The sequence below is a fragment of the Artibeus jamaicensis genome, unplaced genomic scaffold (assembly GCF_021234435.1).
Source record: "Artibeus jamaicensis isolate MK-2021 breed Jamaican fruit bat unplaced genomic scaffold, CSHL_Jam_final contig_525, whole genome shotgun sequence".
NCBI classification, from domain to species: domain Eukaryota; kingdom Metazoa; phylum Chordata; class Mammalia; order Chiroptera; family Phyllostomidae; genus Artibeus; species Artibeus jamaicensis.
In genome coordinates, this window is record NW_026521874.1 from 4474215 (window position 1) to 4497308 (window position 23094).

The 23094-nt window shown below is 51.1% G+C and overlaps 1 protein-coding gene across 1 annotated transcript in view; it reads right to left on the reverse strand.

The window, feature by feature from the left end:
- The window catches only part of HVCN1 (hydrogen voltage gated channel 1), a 26861-nt gene extending 13825 nt beyond the window's left edge, over window positions 1-13036 (reverse strand). The window contains exons 1-3 of the mRNA XM_037133444.2: window positions 12979-13036; window positions 12512-12588; window positions 7990-8029 (exon numbers count right to left, since the gene is read on the reverse strand). Of these exons, the coding sequence (XP_036989339.2) occupies window positions 7990-8010 (21 nt within the window). The 5' untranslated portion in view covers window positions 8011-8029; window positions 12512-12588; window positions 12979-13036. The remainder of the gene's footprint in view (window positions 1-7989; window positions 8030-12511; window positions 12589-12978) is intronic.
- Between the last annotated feature and the right edge of the window lie 10058 nt (window positions 13037-23094).

Here is a 23094-nt window from a genome sequence, read left to right on the forward strand (position 1 = left end):
ATGACACCACTCATACATAGGACATCACTGTTCGTTACCCTAACATCTACCTTTTTTTTTAACATTGCCCCAGGACATGCTTACTGATTTTAGAGAGAGGGGAAGAAAGGGGGAGAGACAGAGAGAGAAACATCGATGTAAAAGAGAAACATCCATTGGTTGCCTCTTGTATGCACTCTGACCAGGGGCTGATCCCACAACCTAGGCACATGCCCTGACTGGGAATCGAACCTGCAAACTTTCGGTTCACAGGACGATGCTCCAAGCAACCGAGCCTCACCAGCCAAGGCCCTAACAGCTATCTTAAACCCTTGCATGTCCAAAACAGTATTCACTCATCACCCAAACCTTCGCCATCTCAGCTGACGGCATTTCATTGGTCTGCTTCCTTAGGCCAATAACCTTGGCATAATTCTTGACCCTCCTTTCTCTCACTCTCAACACTTGCCCCTACCAGTAAATTTTGTCGGCTACACCTTCAAATAACACTCCAGGTAAGGCCACTACTCCCATCTCCATTGTTATCCATCCCTGGTTCCAACCAATCATTTCTTGCCATCTCTTGCACCAGCCTCCCCGCCTCCTCCCAGTGTCCACTCTCCACACAGCAACCAGAAAGAACCTTCTCAAACATAAATGAGAGAGTGTCACATGTCCATCCTTGGAACCCTCAAATGATTTTTCAGCAGACCCAAGTGCCTCTCCCTAGAATTCTCTTCCCCGAGACACCTGCACGACTCATACCTCCTTTTACACCAGGATTCTGCTCAAATGTTACCTCCTCTGAGAGTCTGACTGGCCGCCCTCCCCTATTGCATGGCTTTCCCCTTGTCCTGCTTCATTTATCTCTATTTGCACTTGCTGCTGTTCAACATTATGAATGTACCTGTTTATCTGTTCAGTATCTGCCTCCCCAACGGAACTGTGCGCTCCATGAGAAAAAAATGGGACTTTTCCTGTCACTGTCCCCTCAGTTCCTTGCACTTAACGGACACTCAACCATTCAGATATTTAAGTGACTGAATGAATATTGCTATGTGGTTAAATCTTAAAGAACATGGTGAGTGTAAAAGGGAGCCTCTGATTTGAGACTTCCTCAGGTGCTAAGGGACCCAAGGAGAACCAGTGACCCCTTCACCACCTCCCAGGAGTTAACCTTCTGACCCCCCCCCCCCAGGATCCTGGGGCCTGTGTGGCTCTCTTCTCCCGCCCCCACCTTCCACTTCCTCCTCCGCCACCACCTCGGCCAAGCCTCCAACCTCTGGTCCCGAACACTGCAACAGCTGCCGACCCAGCTCCCTCCTTCCATCCAGTTCTTCCAGCACATTCTCCACCCAGCAGCCTGAGGGGGTTTTACAAACCCACGCCTCTGACCATATCACTGCCCCCTGCCCTTTGCTCTTTGAATAAACATCCAAGATCCTTCCAGTGATGTACGTGGCCCGGAGAGGTTTGGCCTCATCTCCTACCGCGTGACCACACTCCAGCTACGCTGGCCACCCTCTGTCCCTCCAACATGCCACTCTCCCCGCCTCTAAGCCTCATGTGGGCTCTTCCCTCAATCTGGAATGTTCTCTCCCCACTCCCAGCTTGGCTCACTCTTCCTCATGCTGGAAGCCTCTGCCGAAACGTCCCCTCCTCCGAGAGGCCCTTCTTGACCCTTAAAATCTAAGTCAGAGCCCTTCTGGATTTTCTAACCTCTCTTTATAGTCTTTATTTTTCCCTTTGAGAGCCCTTCTCACAGTTTCTAACTGGAAATATTTTTTTGCGTGGGGGGGCTGTTTGTTTATTATCTCTTGCTCCACACTGGCATATAAGTTCCATGAAGGTAGAGTCTGTACCTGCAGAGTCTCACCTGACCCCTGACTTTGAACAGGGGCCTCACCCTGTTGGCTGAGGGCGCTAGCAGCCGGTCTCCCAGGTGGAAGTGAGGCTCATCTCGGGCGGGACTCTCCATCACTTGGTTCCCAGGGCTGGCCAAGGGCCAGGCTGGGGCTCCCCTGTGGCCTTCTGGGGGGGCTACTGGCCACGTTTCCCCCAAACACCCCATCTGGCAGATGGAACCCTCTGGTGCTAGTTTTCAGTGTGGTGGGAGCCTGCGGGCACCTTGCAAAAACCGCATTTATACTCTACAGGACAGGGAATTTTTTTCTGAAACCTTGTGGTCAGGAAAGAGGCAACTTTTAGTAATTTGGAATGAAAATATTTATGGTGCCCAGCAGAGCAGAAAACTCTGGTTTTAAGTCAAAAAATCTGTCATTTCAGAAGCAGAAAAGTTCCAGAAAGGGGCCAAAATATAGGGCGCCGTGAAAACGTTGTGGGCCTCTCTGAAGCTCACCACCCACGCTGGACTCTCCGCTGCTCTGGAAGGAAGGGCTGACTCGGACAGTGGGCACAGCCCTGGCCTCAGCGCCCAGCTTGCAGCAGCGGCCCTTCCCGGTGACCGCCATCTTTCTTCCTCAACTTCGCAAACTCTCATCCCCACCCCTCAGACTGCGTCGCCACCTGCGGATGCTTCACTTCTCTGCTGCTGCCTCCTGCTGGCCTCCAACCCCCAGCCTTTCCATTCACATGAGCTGACGGACTGAGGCGTGTCTGTCACTTGCAACCCGAAGAGCCCAAGAGCCCAGGCCAGTAGGGTCTCCTGGCACTGGAAACCCCCGCCTGCATCTCCCCTGCATTAACCCTCGCAGTCCCGCTACCTCCTGACCCTACTCACTGGGGTCACCTTCCTACCAGAGCCCACGACTGTGGTCCCCGCCTGCGTGACTGCACCACACCCTGCCACACTGCTAACTCGGTTCTTTTTGACAATCTCGCCTCTTGATTTTCCCCCTATCTCTGGCCGCCCTTCTCAGTGTCCTGTACCATGTCCCTGCCCCCACGCCATCTGACATCCTGGACACCCTGACCCTGGCCTGGTGCACATCTCTAGTGGGCACCACACACCTGTGGTCTCAACGCTGTTCATGTTCAAAGTCTCAGCCAGGCATCAGGTATTGTGCCCGAGTTTGCTGTGACCCAAACTGAATGAACTTTATGTATTTTTTAAATTTATCTTTAGAGACGGGGAGGGAGAAAGACAGGGAAAGAAACATCAACCAGTGGCTGTCTCTCGCATGCCCCCTACTGGGGAACCTGGCCCACAACACAGGTGTGGGCCCTGACTGGGGACTGAACCAGTGACCCTTTGGTTCACAGGCCAAGGCTCAATCCACTGAGTCACACCAGCCAGGGCTAAACTGAATGGACTTCTTATTCTTTCCCCGTATCCATTCCTTCTTCCATGTTCCCCTAGGGTGTGATATCATAGCCATCCTGCTGCCCAAGCCCAGAGCCAATGGCCATCCCTACCTCCTCTCTCTCCCTCAAACTCATCAATGTCACCCCCTCAACGCCCTTCACCCTCCACCTCTTCTCCATCTAACTCCCTCTGACCAACTCGACACCCGTACCTGCCTCCCCATGCGGCCTCCTGCCCCCATCCGTCCTCCACACAGCGGAGGCCAGAATCCCCTTTCTCCACTGCCCACCTTTCCCATCTGCCCCCACCACTGCCGTCAGTCCCTCCACCTGCATGCCTGCCCACTGCTGCCTGCAGGACGAGGGCAGAGCTCTCTGGGGCTCCCCAGGCCCTGGTCTCCTCCCAGCCTCGGGTACCCTCTGCCTGTCTCACCCTGGTCCTCTTTCAGGCCTCACGGACATCTAGATTTCACCTCCCCTGGGAGGCCTTCTTTAACTGCTGCCCCTGGGCTAAGAGTCCTTCCTCTATGTCCCTATCACACCACTTACTCACGAGCACTATGCCTCTCGGAGTTGCCTGTCTCTTGCCCGGGCCTGCCACCTCTGGGGGGGTGCGGGGGGGACCAGACACTTCCTCCCTCGGTCACAGGGAGGGGCTCAACAATAGACGAATTAACCAAAACCCCACAGGTGCGTATCCGGCTTTTCCACGTGACAGGTATTGTACCAGAACAACCACTACTGTCTGGGAGAGAGGGAAGCAACGAGAGAGACCTAGAAGAGATGGAGAAAACGTGTCCTCACAGACAACTATTTTTACAGGCTCAGGCTGCATCTGTCAGAGGGGAAGCCCCCACTACATGAAATGGCATTCTTTAAGAAATTCAGCTGATTCCCGATTCCCAGGGCCCAATGTCTTTTAATTCCCCATTTTCCTGTTCCCTCTCAGAGCTCAACTTTTGGGGACTTGATGTGCTTGTAATCAAAACCCCATCCCCAAACCTCCAACAAGACACAATAGCAGCAGCATCTACTGTTACTCATTGGTAGTGATGTTATTTGTTATATTAGCATAACCCTAAGTTACTGACAGGCGCCGTTTCATTTACATTCCTGACACAACCCTCTGAGGTCCAGGCCACAATTTGGGGCCTTGGCAAGGGAGGTGCCACATCCTAAGTCACACACTTGGAAAATGGACGAGCCAGGATCTGCCCCCCTGTGCTGTGTGACTCTTCAGAACACGTGGCCCAGAAAAAGCCAGGCGGCCAGTCGCTGGGCAGCTGTGTGCCAAGGAGGATGTGAGGGGTTGAACTGTGGTCACCCTAAAATTCAGAGCCACCTGGAATTAATGTGGCCTGTGTGACCCCAGCTGGAACCTGGTTTCCTCTGGGCGTCACCCCATGCACCTTCTCCCTTTGCTGATTTTAATTTGTGCCCTTTTGCTGCAATAAATCACAGCCCACCGTCCAACTGTATGCTGAGTTCCATGAGCTCCCCGAGTGGAACGTTGAGCCTGGGGTGAACTCGGGGAGCTCTGACGTGCTCCCTTATTTAAAAACTCTTCTCCGGAGTCCTTCCCACTGCTGTTAAAAATAAAGACCCAGGGGCCTGCCGGAGGCCCATTCTGCATGCTCAGGCCTGCGTCTGCCTGTCCGATCTTGCCTTCCACCACCCTCCTCTCTGTCGGCCCCTTGTGTCTCTGCTCAGCCCTCTGCACTCAATAAGTTCCTTCAACCACAGGACCTTTGTGACTTTCCTCTGCCTGAAATTCCCACCGCTCTTCCACTTTGTCATTCATCTCCTTTCCCCCCTTCAGGAGGTCTCTCTCCAGCATCCTGAGCATCCCTGCTCCCGGAAGCTGACTAGGTACCCCGTCCTCTGCACTCACACCGGGCTCCTCTCTCCCCCCACAGTGGGTTCAGGTCCACCTGTCTGTGTCTGTTGGGAGTGTGTCGCCCCCATCAGGGCAGAGGCCAGGTGGGCTCCCGCTCAGGCTGTATCCTGCAGGTCTCCCACTAAACACACCTGGCGGGCGGCTGCATCCCTGGCAGAAAGATCCCCTCCCCCACCCCTAGCCCCTGGGGATCTGTGTTCTGAGGAATGCCTATTTTTAAAATCAGGGAAGTCTTTAAATAAGCGTAACAGTTTTTCCTTCTCTAGGGCGGAGAGGAAGTTTGAGGTTCACAGAAACAACCACTGGTGACAGCTGACCAGCTTTGGGGGAGGAGGTTGCTGCTTGTGCACTGCTGGCAGCCCAGGTACCCCCCTCCCTCCACCCCTCCACCTGAGCCCGGCACTGCATCACTTCTCTCCTTCCCCTGCAGGGTCAGGGTCCCTCCTGTCTTGATAAGACTCTGCCAGCCCAGCAAGACAATCACGAGTCTGGGTGGGCACAATGTGGGAGCTAATACCTACAGCCCTGGAAATCTCAGTGATCATAACTGGAGCACATGCCATTTCTGAGTTCTGTGCAAAGCCCTTTAAATCACACTGCAAAAACTCCATGAAGTGGGGGCCTGAGTCTCCATCGACAGGTGAGGAACTGGGGAGCAGAGAGGCCAAGCAACATGCCCCAGGTCACACAGCCAGTGAGAAACAGAGCTTGGTTTCTGATCCAGGCCACCAGGCCCAGAGCCACTTTCTTCTGTTTACAAAAGCAAAGAAAGAAAATGAAACCAGAGGAAGAAAAAAAATGAAGTTATCCAGCTAGAAACCAAGACCTATCCCAAGTGTGAATGAGTCATCTGGGCGATCCCACCCCCCAGTGTCTTAGAGACGTTGGGGCCAGCCGAGAGGTCAGGATAAACACTTCGAGGCACTTACTTTTCTTGCCTCGCAGTCTAACCAGTGGCTGTTTGTCCTGGCTGCACGTTGGAACCACACAGAAGCTTTAAAGAACCCCGATGTCTGAGCCCTGGGGCCCCAGGATTATGATTCCGTTGGCCTGGCAGTGGCCTGGGTGTCGGGGTCTGCCATGCGCAGCCCAGGTTGAGAACCAGCATGAGGCCTCATGAGAAATGAGCCAAAGGGCTACAGGGCTTTCTAAGCACCTCTGGCTCCCATGTTTCCGAGAGGTGGCTGGCGACATGCAATCATCTGAGACGAGAAATAGGTCAGCTGATGGGCTGCAAACCCAGCTTACCCTCATGACCAAGGCCACGGCCCCCGAGTTTGAGTGTTCGCTGTGGTTGGGCATCCTGCCAAGTGTTTTCCATGCACACTCTTGTTTCATCCTCACCATGACTTAGCAGGGAGTTCTTGTTCCCATTTTGCAGAAGAGGAAAACAAAGGCCCAGAGAGGTGGGAGGGTGCAGAGAGGGACTCTGTGAGAAGGGCAGGTGTCCCCAGCCCGCTCAGCCCCTCTCAGCAGCGTTGGCTACAGCAAACCAGGACTGAACCTTGGCTAAACACCCGACCAGTTTCCCCTATAACACAGTTGTTTTTCTTTCAAAAACCAGGAGAGCTGGAAAATTACAAAGCTCCTAAAAGCAATCCTATTAAAAGTTATTATTTTTTTTAAAAACACAAAACTCCATAAGAGCGCTGAAAGGAACTTGTTCTCCGAATCAGTTAAGAGGCTTATTTGCTACAAGTGGTCCTGGCCCCGATATTCCCCAGCTCCCCACAGTACCGCTGGACCAGCCCCCTGTGCTGACTGACAAACAGGCTCCAACCCCCAGGGAGGCGCTGGTTCTGCATTCCAAGCCTCTGCATCCCCTCCAGTCTGTGGCCTCATACCCACCCCAGCCCTGTGACATGTCCCAGAAGCTCCCTAGCTTCATTCGGGCCCCAGCTCGCCTGGACCCCCCAACCCTGGCTTCACCTGCTGTCATTCACCCCAGTGAGCACACCTTTACTCAAGATCTATTTGTTTCAGTAGGAATACTATGAAAACGTGAGCCAAAGGAAATGAATTCACAATAATCCCAACCACATCAAACTTATCCTCATCGACCTGTCTTACCTGCTTCTCTCCCTAATCCAGTGTCTTACAATTATAGTCAAAGGCTGCAGGAGATTTTGTACCCAGCTTTTTCCACTAGTTACGTGTATCAGACATGTTGACACCTTTTTAATGGCCAAGACACTCACCCAGGGGTCACTGCTCTCACGACTGCGTTTTCTGATTCTCGTTTCCTGCACCTTTATCACCAAGTCAAAGACCACATTTTCTCATGTTTTCACAGTTGTGAAATCTGGGTGTTTTACAAGTGACCGGTGTCAGCTGTCGTACTGTATCACAATAACCGGCGGCACTGTCTTTTCTTCTTTGCAGTCCATAAATAAGGGTGCATCTACGGCCAATGAAGTCTTTTGTGCTAAGAAATACGGCGCCATAAGTTAGCTGCTCTTCTTCCTTTCTGTGGGTGACTCTTCCTCTCCCGTACGTGAGACGACCGGGTTTGACCATAAACACTTCCATGATTCCTGATACCCACCACCTCCTCTTCTTCCGGGACGGCCACGTGGGCTGGCCCAGCCCCTCCGTAGATTAGGAAGGAGGTGGCTTCACCACACCTGCCCAGCATCGAGCATCTCCCCTTGCTCTTTTCGTTCGCCTAACTTAACAGGGAACTACAAAGGGAAGAAAGTTTGAGCTGTTTCCATGGGCCTTTCTCTGACTAATCACAATAACCGGAAGTCAGAGGCATTTCCCCTCTACCCTGTTAGAAATGCCGCTCAACGATGTCCTCAGGGCCAGTCAAGGAAGGTCAAGGCCAGGAAGCTCCAGGGTCATCTTACCTTTTCGTTCCAGGTAGCCATTGTCCTGTCGTCTCCAGATCTGGAAAATAGTAAAACGTTTGTCCAGATCCATCATCCTGCTGTTATTTGCTTTAGCGTGTGCTTGGCAGTATGTTCTTACACATTTTAAAAATATTTTTTAAACTCAATTAAATGTCTGAAAAGAGTAAATAGTAAAGTTCAAAGTGTATGGGGAGGCACATACACCTGGGTACGTACCCGAAAGAGCCGAAACAGGCACTCGGCAAAATGCACACACACAAATACCCACAGCAGAAAGAAAGGCAGACACAGCTCAAGTGTCCGGTACCATGTACACGGATTTACAAAGGATGTTACTTCCATACAACAGAACGCCATCCAAACGCAGAAAGAAAGAAATGAAATACCTTTTATAATATGTATAAATATAGAATCATTGCTATACACCTGAAACTAATACAGTCTTGTAGGTCATTTAGACTTCAATAAAAAAAAAAAAAATTGCCCTGGCTGGTGTAGCTCAGTGGATTGAGCATGGGCCTGTGAATGGAGGTGGGGGTTGGTTGCCGGTTCAATTCCCAGTTGGGGCATGTGCCTGGGTTGTAGGCCAGGCCCCCAGTGTGGGATGCACAGGTGGCAGCCACACATTGATGTTTCTCTCCCTCTCTTTCTCCCCTTTCCCCTCTATCTAAAATTAAATAAATAAAATTTAAAAAAATTTTTTTAAATGAGGAGTCAGCAAACCACTAAAACATTACGCTAAGCGAACGAAGCCAGACGCAAAACATCACAGACGACAGGAGTCTACTGATATAGGAGTCTACCGATATGCGATACCCAGAGCATGCAACTGTAGCCAGAAAGACCAGTGGTTGCCAGGGAGCGGGGAGGGGGTGGGGAGTGAGAGCTCAGTGGGGCCGGGCTCCCTTTGGGGATGATGAAAAGGTTCTGGAACTGGATAGAGGTGTGTTGTCGATGCATTAAATGCAACTGAACTATTTATAATGCTTAATTTTATGCGAACTTCACTTCAAGTTAAAAAAAAAAAACCAACAAACGCCCAGACATATAGATTGCAGTGTTGAGATTGCTCTGGAAAGCAGCAAAGAATCCAAATGTTCACCAACAGCAGTTTGGTGCAGTTAAGGTACATCTGAGCAGTGGGAGACTCTCCCGAGAGTGGCCAGTTTGATTCCCAGTGAGGGCACATGCCTGGGTTGCAGGCCAGGTCCTCAGTAGGGGGTACGTGAAAGGTAGCTACACACTGATGTTTCTCTCTCTCTCTTTCTCCCTCCCTTCCCTCTCTCTAAAAATACATAAATAAAATCTTAAAAAAAAAGTTTGCAAGGATATAGCCAAACTCTTCACAGTGGTTACTGCTGGAGAAAGAGGGAGTGATTTGGGAGTGGGGTGGGTATTTTTTCCTTCTCTCAGCTTTTGGGCAGTCTGAACTCTTATCATGACTATGTGTTACTTCTTAAAAATTATTTTTAACGTAGTGACACAGGCATGTAGTAAAAATTTAAATAATACAAAAAGATATACTATGACGAGTGAGTTGCCTTCTACCCCATCTTCTCAGGAACAGCCACTCTGACCCATTTCCTATGAGGCCGTGGCAAGCGCATGCAGATTTATTCTTTTTCCCTTAAACAAATGTGAGTCCAACGCTCTGCTCTGAACCTTGCTTATTTCCCTTCCGGGTGTGGTAGGCTGAATAATGGCACCCTGGAGATGCACACATCCTGGGCCTATTCCTCAGAACCTGGACATATGTCACTTCACATGGCAAAAGGGACTTTGCAGATGTGACTAGATAAGGATGCTGAAGCCCCCAGGTGGGGCCAATGTAATCGGAAAGGTCTTGATTAAGTAGAGCAGAAGAATTGGACATAGAAGGAGATGTGACCGAGAAAGCTGAGGTTGGAGCCAGAGGGAGAGGAGAAGGTTTTGTGCTGCTGGCTTTGGAGATGGAAGGGAAGAGGTCATGACCCAAGGGATGCTGGCAGCCTCTGGAAGCTGGTAAAGCAAGGGTACAGCCTCTCCCCTAGAGCCTCCGGAAGGAACACAGCCCCGCCAGTGCCTAGATTTTGGCCCACCGAGACTGCTTTTGGACACCTGACCCCCCAGAAGGCTAAGGTGATATGTTTATGTTGTTTTAAGCCACCAAATTGTGGTCAGTTGTTTCAGCAGCTACAGGAGACTAATACAGTATCTTGGAGGTCTTCGCACGTCAGCGTGCTTGAGACCGAGTGCATTGCTTGGGAGGACAGCCCAGGATTCCCCTGGGGGAACATGTGTGGCCCCACTGGTGGTCGACACGTGGGCTGTTTCCCAATCTTTTGTGTGTCTCTACGTTTTAGTGAATAACCCTGTACACTGTGTGCTCCTCTCATAATTTAAAAAATTATCATTTTGTTAAAAAATTCACAAAGACTTAAAAAAAAAGTTCTTTCTCTCCCCATGGTACCGTGCTGATGGACTCTCAAAGAGTTCCTCTTGCTGCTTGACTGGCAGAGCGGTTTCTGAAACCGGCAGAGTTTGGCTCCAGGAGTTCCTGTCCCAGCCCCTGGGGGCCCTGACCCTGCTCTCACAAGAAGGGCTCAAGTGGAACCATCACTACAAGTGAAGGTGAAGGGAAAAATTAAGGTGCCCTGGAGATTTCCTTCCTTCACAAGACAGGAAACAGAGCTAGCGCATACGTTGAAAAAGACCCAGCTTCAGTAATTCAAGCAACAGAAAATGTCAACCTATCACCACCTCCCCATTAAAACAGATGAAACAAATAAAAACAAGAACACCCAATGCTTGTAGTACTGTAGAAAAACTTGTACACATTGCTGGGGATGATTTTTCCAAACAGCCATCATCTGGTGATAAGTGGCATGTGCCTTCAGAATAATCACATCCTTGACTTGAACAGTTTGGGAACTATATCTGAAAAGAAATCCCTTGCAATTTGGACAAAAATGGTTAAAGCGAGGCTGGTATTAGGACTAGAACCTGGAAACAGTGCCAGGCCCCATTTTAGGGAAAAGCTCAGAGAGGCCATGGGCAGTTGGGAGGAATGGCAATTCTGAGGTCAGCGTAGAAATGTAGAAAGAATGCCATTAAGCAAGGAGAGGAAGACCTCTGATGGTTGCACACACTGCTTGCAATTGTATAAAATTATCAGAACTTTTACTATGTGCCAGGTACAGACAGTGCCAGGCTCTAGGGAATCCAAAGCTAAGGTCAGGGCCCTGGCAGGCTGACAATTTAGCCGGGGAGACAAATGGGGAACCAAGGAAACACATAAGCAAGGGAACAAGATCCAGGGCTAAGCGTGGGAAGGAAAGACAGTAATGCAACAGAGAGCAGGTGAGCATGGCCCCCATAATAAGGTGGGCAGGGCAGACTTCTGAGTCTTTTGTGGCAGTCCTGAGGTACAAGGAGGTTAAGCCTCCAGAAGATGGCAGGAAAGAACATTCCCAGGAGGAGGGGTGGGGTGGGGAGCACGTGCAAAGGCCCTGAGGGGGCAGAGAACTCAGCATCTCCAAGGAGAGAAGTGTGGCTGCAATGGGTAGCCAAGTGAGGGGACAGTGATGGGGACAGGAGAGTGGAGACTCAAACAGGCCCGAGCAATGCTGAGGATCCAGGGGGGGTGAGGTGGGAATGGCCAAACACAGAGCATGCCGAGGGGTAGAACCCACTGTGGGCCTGGGTGTCAGGACCAGGAGGAGAGCAGGTTAGATAGTGAAAATGCTCTGGGCTTCCTCCTTCTTGCTAAACCAGTGGTGGGGGAGGGCTTGGGGAATGCACAGCGGTTCTGGAATTGTGTAAGCTGCAGCCCAAAGACTTTCAAACCCTTGCTCCTACCAGCCTTTCCTACAAAGGGTGGCAGCAGGGAGAAGTTGCCACCCCAAGTCTTGGTCTTACTCAAGAAGCTTCAGCCGCAGGTGGTGTTGGCCCGGAAACACTGCAGAGCTCAGACACCTCTGACTGGCCTCAGGTTAAAGGTTCCTGGGACAGAGCAGTGCTCTCGGGGGGGTGGCATGGGACTGGAGGGGCTTACAGCTTGGTCCAGGTGCTAGGCTAAGCCTTTATACCAATCATCTCATTTCATCTTCTCAGCAATCCTGTGAGGTCGGTACTTTGTCTGACCCCATGGGACAGAGAAGGAAACCAAGGCACGGAGAGGTGCAGGCCCCTGGCTGAGCCCACCAGAGCCTCCTGTGCCAGGAGGAGGCGTGGAGTGAAGGCCTTGTAGTTCCTGGAGGGGGCTGCCCTGCTCCCCTGACGCCTGCAGTTTAACCTGCCCCGATCCACCATTCTAATTTCTCAGACCCCTCACCCAGGTGAAGGACCAGAAAAACTTGTACACATTGCTGGGGTGTGAAGCCCTAAGGGTTCTTCCTGCAGAGGCAGGCAGGCTGGCTCCTTCCAGCCTCCTTCCAGGATGCCCCCCCCCCCGGGCCCCCTGCTTCTCTCCCTGCAGTCTGGGGTGGAGATGGGGCAAGGCAGAGATGAGGAATAAATGGATTTAGGGGTTCACACCAACCTGGGTTTAAGTTCTGTCTCTGCCTCCTTTGTGACCCAAGGCAAGTGGTTGCTGTCTTGGAGTCTTGGCTTCCTCACCTGTAAGAGGGAGACAAGGATGGTACCTCCTCACCTGCGGCTGCTGCCGGGCTGTGACGAAGTGAAGACACCTGGCCCCAAACTCCCCAAACTCCAGAGGAGCGGGTAGCTCTTCGGGTCATGACTCCACTTTCAAGGGGAGATAACTGAGGACAAGAGGCTTCTCACCCAGGTACCTGTGAGCGTGGTCTCCTGTCCCCGCACCCCCGCACCCCCGCCCCCTGCAATGGACTCTAGCACCCCAGGGCAAGGCAGGGGTTCCGGGGAAACCGTAGGACCGAGGGCACCTGCGGCGGGCTGGGGTCCCGCGGGGTCCCCGCAGGGTGGCGGGATCCCGCTCTCCTCGGGGGACTGGGGCGCAGGGAGAAGGGCTGCCCCGGGAGCTCTTACCTCGCGGTCCGCTCGCCCGCGGCCGCCGCTGCAACTGCGAGCACGCCCGGCCCGGCGCCCCGCCCGCCCCTTCGTCCCCGCCCCTCCCGCCCGCCAACGCCCTCCCGTCTCGCCTCGGGCTCCGGTCCGGGTCTCGGTCCCCTTGTCCTAGCTCTTTCCTGTCTGTGGGTCTCCCTCTTGATTTCTGGCTTCCCTCCAACCGGCCTTCCCGCCCCGCAGGCCCAAGCCTGGCCTGGGCCTCCCGCAGCCCCCAAGATGGACAAAGGTCCTGCCCGTGGAGCCAACCGCGAATCACGAGAATCCTGCCCCCCCCACCCCCACCCCGCGAGCCTGGGGGAAGGGGCGGGAGGAGGAAGCCACTTCCTCCGGACGGTGGCGTCGAGGGGGCAGAACTAGTTCCATCTCCTTTCCCACTCCTCTCTCTTGGGAAACCGGCCCGGCTTCTGGCCGCCCACCCCCATACTCGTGATTACTTAGGGGTGACCCTGAATGGTCTTGCTTGTCCCCTGCACAGTATCTGCTATGTGAACAGGCGGAGGGGGTGCAGAATGTCCTAAGAGGGTGCCCAGCCTTGACGTTGTCAGGACGCCCCTGGAGTGGGGCTGAGGCTGGAGGTATCAGGTATAAAGGGGGTGCCCTGCTCCAGGGAATTTTCTGGCCTGCAGCCCTTGCTCTGGCTCCTACTCACCTCCCAGGCCCAGTGGTGAGGCCCCTCCCCTGTGGCCCCCCCCTGGGAAGTAGTACTCCATGCCCACCTTATCTTACTGCTCGCACTGGAATCAGTTGTTCTACTGGCCTTGGTCTTTCCAAAAAGGCCACTGGCCCCAGACTTCCAAGGGCAAAAGCCATCTGCCTTCCCGTGCTGCTCCTTGCTCCTGGTTTCGCTGGGGCTGAGAGGAGCCTCAGCTTCCTGGAGTTGAATCAGTGCAGGTTACTGCAAACCTGGTGGCCAAGAACAGCACAGCTCTGGAGGTCGGAGGTGGAGGCTTGGGGGGAACCCGTCCCTCGCCTTTTCCAGCTCCCTGAGGTTGCCTGTCTTCCTCCGCTACTGACTGCATCACTCTGACCTTGGGGGCATCATCAGGTCTTCCCTAGAACTGACCCTTCTCTCTCCCTCTTAAAATGCCCCTCCTGGTTGCATGGGGCCTACCTGGACAATCCAGGATAACCTCTCCACCTCGAGACCCTTGATTTAAACCATCTGTAAAGTTCCTTTTGTCAGGTGAGGGAGCATACACCCAGGTTCTAGGGGTCAGGCTGTGGGTATTTTGGGGGGCCAGTATTCTACTACCTCAGGGCTATTGTTTCCATTAGCTCAGACCACTGAGGGGCCGAGGCTGCCCTTCCTAAGCTTGTTTCCCACCTCCTGCTGGGTAGCCGGCTTCTTAAAACATCTTGATCTGATTTGACTCCTCAGTCTCATTTGGTGATTACCTCAGTCTTCTTCCAGTCCCCAAGGCACAGTCTGGTCCATTTGAAATGTCAGTCCCCAGGGCAGCTAGACAGGTGGAGAGGATGTGTGGACGGGTCTAATCAGTCTGCCTCTGTGTTCACGCCCTTACAGTTATGGAGGAAAGAGGCAGAGGGAAGTGGTAACACTTAACTGCCCACCTGGAAGTAGCACTTCTCTTTCTGTTGAATAACGGGTCCTGCCTGTAGCTACAGGCTTAGAACAGACAGGTAGTGGCCTCAGCAGGCTCAGGTACTGGCCCTGGCTCGGTCCCCTGGCCAGCTCCTGCTGGGAGCATCACTCATTTCTCTCCCTGTGTGCTGCCTCCTTGCTGCATGTGGCAGGGGTCCTGGAAAAACCTGCAGCTGCTAACCTTCCTTATGCCCTGGAGACTGGGGCTACCAGCGGGAATCTATTTCCATACTTTTTGGGAATCAGGACCCTGAGGGAGGAGGTCAGCACGGCGAGAGAATTTAGTCAAGTTCTCAATATGGCTGCCTTCACTGAAATGCCTCTACTTAGTTTTCTCAGTGGAAAGAAAAGGATCTTGGTTGTGTTACATCTTTATCCCCAGCACAGAATGTGGCACACAGTAGGGGCTTTACATTCTATGATATAAGTAGGCAATTGCATGGATTAATAAGTGAGCATTCTTTTTCTAGTCAACATCACTTCTTCTAGTCAACTTTGAACTGAAGATCCCAGCCAATACAATAAGACAAGAAAAAAGAAGTACAAAGGTTGAAAAGAGAAACACTGCCATTCACAATCAACACAAATGCCTACCCAGAAAATCCAAGAGACTCAGTAGACTAGTACTGGATACCTAATGCATGGTAGGCCCTTTCTAAACACTTAGCATAAGATGAAGAAGCTGGCCTGGTTCTCAGTGAGCTCCCATTTCGGTTGGGGAGATGAGGCCAACAATCCTTAGAGCAGAGTCACTTGCAAAAAAAAGAATCTAAGAGGTCTATAACCTTGGATGAGGGAAAAAATCATATCTTTATTCTCTTTAACGTCTAACTGAAATTTACCATTCCCTCCAGTTAGGGATGTAGGCAGCAGCTGTACCAGCAGCGCCTGGGACTTCGGCATCACTCAAAATCACAGATGTTTTCTATTCACTGTATAGTATTGATATTTGTAAATATCTCACAATGTATATTTATAATCACCACTACTTGAAAATCACAGTAATTGTTCAACTAGTCTTAGTTTGTACAGTTTCATCTATTCAGAAAGAATTTCGTATATTACTTTATCACTTTATTAATTTTTTTTAAATAATGCAATGACTTAATTTCAGGATTACTGTGTCTTTTGTAATTTAATACACTCTATTTTATGCATTTAAAACATTATCTGGAGAAGAGGGCCCATGTCACAAGAAAGATTAGGAACGCTTCATCTTTAGCAGATGAAGATAAAGATGAAGGATTTATTCCATGTTTTGGGCAATGCCGACACAGATCTTTTGCACAGGGAGTCCCCCCCTCAACCCCCATTCTTCACATTTCTTACCAAGGAGTAAGCTCTGCTTCCTTAAGTGTCTGTCATTGTGTAACAGGGTGCAGCCAAGAGGGGGCCCTCCACAAAAGGGATTTGGAATGGGGTCCAGAACTCAAGGTGTCCAGGAAATATTAAGATGCCCTTACCCCCCACCCCACAGGTGTCAGTTGGGGGAAGGGACAAATGGAGCAGGGCCATTGAGAGTTGCTTTGCATAGCAACAGTTTTGTAGATAGCCTCTAGAATGGTCATTTAACATATCTATAACCTTTAACTGGTTTCACAGATATGTTAAATAGCTGTGGCTATGCTTTGAGCCAGGGAGAAGGGAGTGACTTCCACCCAGGATGTAATTGGGAGGCAACACCCACTGGTTACAGCGCCTATGTGAGAGCTTGGAGATGATTGGCTCCATGCCATACCTGCCCAGACTCACTATGGCAGCCCAGTAAAGCTGGGAGGATATGGGAGTCCTGGCAGGTGTAACTGATTGTAGGAGGAGTTGGAAATGGGGCTGCAAAGGAGGACTGGCGTGGGGATTTAAATGCAAACTCGGCAGCCATTGAGGAAGAGAGCCATGCAGTTTTGGCAGAGTGAGGACTCCTGCAGTCATGTGAGAGAGAATCACCATGTGACTTTAGCATAGAATTGCCACTCAGCTTTGCCAGAGTGGTGACCCTAACCTCTTCGCAGCCATGTGAAGGAAAGAACCATGCGGTTTTAGCCAGAGTGCAGACCCCTGCAGCTCTGGTAGAAGAGGCCCATGGGGCTTTGGGGTGCTCCCTTTGGCCGCGTGGCCTGGGAAGCAGGCCTGGAAAATGGGTACAAAGAACTCTTGCCAGGAAACCGTGAGAAGGTGCCATGTGGCTTTGGAGTAAGTAGAGATCCTGCCTGGATGGCGACACAGCTGACGGTGCCATTGGCCTGGAAAACATGGACATGTGCTTCTTTTCCTGAGTTACGGTACCCTGAATTAGGGCAGGGGGGAAGGAAGCTCTGTGGGCGTCTGTGGTTATCCTAAAGGACTTTGATATATTAATGGGGACATTGGGTCACTACTTTAAGTCTGTATAGCTTTAAATAAACCTTTCCTTTCTTTTTCACAAATTTCTGGCATTGAGAGATCTCTTTCCAATTGGCAGTGGACAGATACATACTAATACCAATAGGTATCAGTATACCGTCCTTGGGAAGGGCCCCTGTTTTCTGTAACAGTTTTTGGCATCCCTCGGTGGGCCAAATATTGCCCCCCCTTGGACCTCTGTTCTGTAACAATTGCCCCAGGGGTTTTCTGAATGTCCCACCTTTGGGTGTCACGGAGCCTTCTGAGGAAGCTGTAAGCATGGCCCTTAGGTCTGGGTCTGCTGGTGCCCCCAGAACCGCTGACACCAGGCCAGGGCACTGGCCAACGCTGGCTTTGCCCAGTGGGAAGACAGAGGGCTGCCTCTGCTGGTTTCGGTTCCTCCAGGGCAGTGTTTGCAGTGGCCGCCATTGACCACTTCCCTTCCTGGGGTGACAGCAGGGGCCTGGCTCTAGGAGAATGTGTGAAAGAGGAGTGAGAAATAGAAGAGAGCTCGGCCGGGCTGGGGCAGCAGCTCGGTTTGGATTTCCCGGAGTTACATCTGCAGTCTGGGGCCAGAGGCTCCTTTCGCAGCAGCTATGAGTCATCGACAGCAGTGACAACCCCACAAGGGTGTCTGCACAAGGCCCGCGTACCCATGTATGCTCATGTAGCTCCGTGAAAAGGCCGTGGCTCCTTCTGACCCCCGTTTCTGATGCTCGGCTCAAACTCCTGCTCCGCGGTTCCGAATCACGTGGAAGAGTAGGAAGAAGGTAGGAGGCAGCGTCGAAGAGAATTGGGTTTAAAATCCTGCCTCCGTCTCTTTCCCTTGCTACCTGGCTGATCTTTCATTAATTTAGCAGATAGTTTCTGAGTGCCAACTATGTGCTAGGCAATGAGGAAATAGAGGTGAACACCTCCCCTCATCAAACTTACTCTCTGTAGAGAGGCACCCAAAGACCAAATTATAATATCATAAAAGAAATGACCAGGGGTCGTGGCAGAGAAGAGTTGTGGGGATAAAGATGAGGCCCCACCAAAGCAGGGTATTGGGGGAAGGCCTCTCTGTGACCTGTGAGTTAACACTGAGAACTGGCCATGAAGAGAGGGGAAAACCTTCTCAGCAGAGGGAGTGACAGTATGTGCAAAGGGCCTGAAGTGGGAAAACGTTTGGCCTGGTGAGACACCGAAAAAAGGGCAGAATTACAGCAGCATGGTGGGGGGAGGGGAAGAGGAGGTGGAGTTCATGCAAAAGTGGGAGAAGCCATGGGAGTATTAAGCAGGGGGAGGGATGCAATTTGACTTTTTAAGCTGTGGTAAAAAACATGTTACCGTTTTAACCACTACAGAGTGTACAACTGGTGGCATTGAATACACTCATGGTGCTGTTTAAGCTTCAGCATTATTCAGTTTAAGAGCTTTTTCGCCATCTGAAAAGGAAACCCTGTATTCAGTGAGCTGGTACTCCCCACTCCTGACTCTCTCTGTCCCTAAGCACCCACTGCTCGGCTCTCTCTCTGTGGGTTTGTCTCTTCGGGGCACGTCGAACACTGTGTGGCCTTGCGTGTCTGGCTGCTTTCACTCAGCCTGTTTTCAAGGTTCATCCACATTGTAGCAGGTAACAGGGCTTCATTCCTTATACGGCTGAATATTCCATTGAATGAACAGATCACATGTTGTTTATCCATTTCTCCATTGACATGGTTTGATTTTACAAAGATAACTTTGGTTGCTGCGAGGGGGACTGGGTTATAAGGACAGTGAAAATGGAAATGCCGGTGAGAGCTCATGATGGTGTGGACTAGGGTGTTGGGCCCAGGGAAAGGAAAAGGGCACGGGCTGGGGATCTGATTGGGAGATGGAACACGCAGATGAGAACCGTGGGTGGGTTGGAGGGGGAGGGGGAGGAAGAGACTGCCATCACAGAGGTGGAGAAACTGGCAGGGGACGGAGGGAGGAGCATCCTGGGTGCTCTGGATCATTTGGTTTGAACTGTAGAAGTGGCGGTGTCATTAGGCAGTAGGATTTGAGCCTGGAACTTGGCGGAGAGGTTCGGGGTTATGATTTTGTGATAGAAGAAATATATATATATTTGGTCTTCGTCCCTGGCTGCCTGCCAGAGCCCCCAAAACCCCTGCAATTTCTTAGGTGATAGGGGCAATAGGAACTTCTTAAGACACAGGGAGAGGCAAGAGTAGGTTTATAGTTGTTCATGTGGAGAATAATATAACAATTAAGAAATAAGAATACAATGAACTCTGTAAACCTACCTTTCCCCACTCTGTATCTGGTTTCATCCCTGGCCCCAGGGCATCTCTTTTGTTATTTTTAACAAGGCCCTTTCGACCACACTTGAGCTGATGCGAAGGAGCTGACTGCTGGAAAGCCCCTGAAAGGATGAGGGGCTGGTTGCCAGTGGAGCCAACCAAGGGATTAGAGGGATGGAACTTTTAAATCCCTACCAACCTCCTCCGGGGAGGACAGAGGGGCTGGCCGCTGAGATTGAATCCGCGTGCCTGTGTGATGAAGCCTCCATCGAAAGCCCCTCACTGAAGGGATCCAGGGTCCAGGGTCTGCAGAGGCGTGGAGGTGCTCAGTGCGTGAAGCGCCTGGAGAGGGCTTAGAGGCTGAGCGCTGTCTCCCAATACCCTGCGCCATGCATTCCTTCCGTCTGGCTCTTCCTGAGTTGCGTCCTTCAATAAGACGCCTTTCATTGTAAGTACGCCTTTTTCCTGAGTTCTGCGAGCCATTCTAGCACATTACTGAATGCAGGGAGGGAGGTCACGGGATCCTCTGATTTACAGTGGCTCCGTCAGAAGCACAGGTGACAAACTGGACTTGTACTTGGCATCTGAAGTGGTGGGGCAGCCTTGTGGGACTGAGCCTTTGACCTGTGCAGTCTGTGCTAACTCCAGGCAGTTAGTGTCAGAATTGCTTGGTGTGGAAAACCCACACATTTGTTGGAACAAAAGTATTGAGTGTAGGGAAAAACAAGGAGTTTTTCTTTGAGGGAGGCTTCCATGCACAGCAGGTATTGAAGACCATGAGCCAGGCCGAAACCTCCCCCTCCCTCCAGAGCGTAGTCAAAGGGGCCAGGACTGAGCTAGAGGTGGAGCAGATGAGGAGGGTCTACAGAGGAGACCAAAGAGCAGCTGGGAGGCGGAAGGAAAAACCAAGGGCGAGAGGCATCCTGGGAACCAAGAAGAGTGTTGAGGAGGGCGGAGGACTAAACATGTCAAGTGCTGGTGGAGTGGGGTGAGGAGGCAGAGAGGGAGGGAAGTGGAGAAGAGACACGGCAACCACTCACGGAAGAATGACCGCTCAGGAAGGGAGCAGAGAAAGGGGACAGTGGTGGGAGGGGCAGTGGGGCCACATGAGGGGCCACATGAGCGTCCCCCTGGCCTAGCTGGGTATGTGGGATGCAAAAGCTCCCATTTATTCAGCCCTTCCTGTGGGCCAAGTGCTGTGTAAGCATCTTGTCCCCAAATCACAGAGAAGACCAAGGCCCCGAGAGGTCATTACCAGGCCACACAGCAGGGAGAGGCAGAGCTGGAAGGCGAACCACGCTCCAGACGCAGGATTCTCAACGGACTCTTCCCCTACCAGTGGCAGGAGCAGTGGGTGCTGATATTTGTGGGTCAAGTTCTCCAGTTCTCTGAAATCTTTCCTGCTTATGGAAGTGGGTGAGACATAACCTTGGGAAGAGTGAGGGCAGGGGACACCGGAAACATCTTCTGATTCTCGTGTTCATGAGCAGAGGGCACACTGCCTGATTTAGCAGCATCGCCTTGTTCCACCTGCTGGTTACTCATGGAAACTACTCTGGACCATATGGGTCAGCCCTCTTGGCCAGCCTGACAAAGCTGCACCAAATGGGCTCCACGCTGGTTCAGACGCATACCAGGACAGACTCCCCCACTTCCCTCCACCCAGGTGATCAGTCCAAACCTGACACTAACCCTCCCTGCCACTGCGTGTCAGCAAAGGGCCTGTGGCTGCAAACTCTGGCCAGTGAGACCGGGGCCACTCCGAGGGGGGACTTGGGGAAGTTCGCTCTTCCCAGGAGCATCACAATAGGAGACGGCCTCTCTCCCTCCTCCTGTCAAAGTCTGGACACGAGGCTGGGACCGTGCCCCTGCTCCGGGTCTGAGGGCAAGGCAGGGAGTGGTGGGAGCATTGGGCCGGCTGCCACGGGGCCACTCACCCCAGCAGCCACACACACACCTCTGTTTTTGAGTGACAGTATGTTTCACCATTGTGTGGGTCAGGGTGTCTCTTCCTCACTGCCAGGGACAGCCAGCCCCCACCCATACTTGGACATTTGTTGGGTGTTGCTGCTGCTCAGTGCCCATCTATTTCTGATTTGGAGAACAGCCTCACTCCATTGGGTCCTGGTGTGGAATCCAAGTGGTACAATAAATCCTTATAGCAGGAAAACTGCACAGCAAGTTAACGGGTTTTTCCAATAACAGGAGTAATGCACAAACCCAGTAAACTGCTTTCTATTTCAAACTTGGATCTTAAAAGGACTTGCAAGTGGTAACTTCAAACAATATAAAGTAAAAAATAATTACCACTTGAAATGTGATCAAAAGATGAAACTATTCAAGAGAAATCAGACAGACACCTGAATTCTAAAGGGTCTAGGTTTAAGTGGTAGTGTATTCGACTTACAACGTCAGGGTTCAACTTAATTAGATCAACTATTGAAATAGAAATGAGCTAAGGGGCTTGGAGACACCAAAGTGTGGAGGAAGACCTTGAAGACCCCTTGCCCCCAATGAAAACGACTGAAAGGCTGAATGAACTCTACAAACCATGTTTGAAAAAAATAAACTATGGGGTTGACATGAAGGGCTTAGCAGACTGATCCCCAGAGTGGAAATAAGAACCTTGAACTTGCACCTTAAAGGCTTCTACAAAACCCTGGAGACCTTCTGCTGTCATTTGTATACCTCTCTCGGGCCAGTGGGGCAGAGGATAAAGTTGGACCTACTCAAGGTGGAGGGAAAAAGTGGAGGCAAGAAAGGAGGGCCAACACCCCACTGCACCCCCAAAACCATAAAACGGGGACTGAACATGCCAATGTGGAGCTCTAAAAAAATATGTTGAAACTATTCTCAGAAGAATACGTGAGTATAATTTCTTTATATAAAATTCAAAATTGGCCAAACTTAACAATATGTTGTTTGGGGACACACACACACACACAAAAGCAAGGGAATGATAAATTTCAAATTCAAGAGTATGTTACAGGGGAGGTACACAGAGGGGCTCCTAAGATTTTGGTACTCTTTCTTAACCCAGGTCCAGGTATGTGGGTGTTTTATGTATTTTTTTTGTACTAAGATACTTTGTTAAAAAATACACTAAAAATATACAGCATATAAGATATGTAACACATAGAATGATAACACCTTGAGGCATCTAACTAAAATTAGACACACACACACACACAATCAAGAAAACAAATAAACTATGGCCCTCCCTCGATGTAAAGCCCTTGTCCCTTAGAGGATGTTCTGTTTTTAAAAAATTATTTTATTGCTGTTTGATCTCCTAGAGGATGTTCTGTTCAGATGCACAGAACACCTTTCTGACCTCTGTCCCAAAATGCAAGGCCAAGAAGGGAAAGCCAGTTGAGTGACTCTGAAAGAGGTTACTTGATTGACTTGCTACCTGGAGACTACTTCGATTGCATTTCTTAGCTAGTTAGGTCTTAGGCCTCACCAAGTTTGAGAAGGCCGTCACGGCGGAAGGTCGCACTGACATCTTACTGGTGCTAGTCTAGCCACACGGGCTTGAAAGTAGCATTTCTTTCTTTTCCCTTCATCCCAAGATGAAGTCTGCCCAAGAACATGACTGGTTACTGTTCTCCTGTTCACCGGCCCTGAACAACTGGTGTGTGGGTTGGTCCTCTCTGGGAGACAATATTGCTACTGGGCTAATTGGGTGGCTAGAAGAAAAAAGGAATATGCATTTTCAAATGGCTCCTCAATATTTTCTAGTTGCACCAAATGCAAGTCTTGGCTGAAAGATTATTACAATTCAACATTTGGGCTAAGACAATATCATTATTAGAGAACTGGGTGAGATGC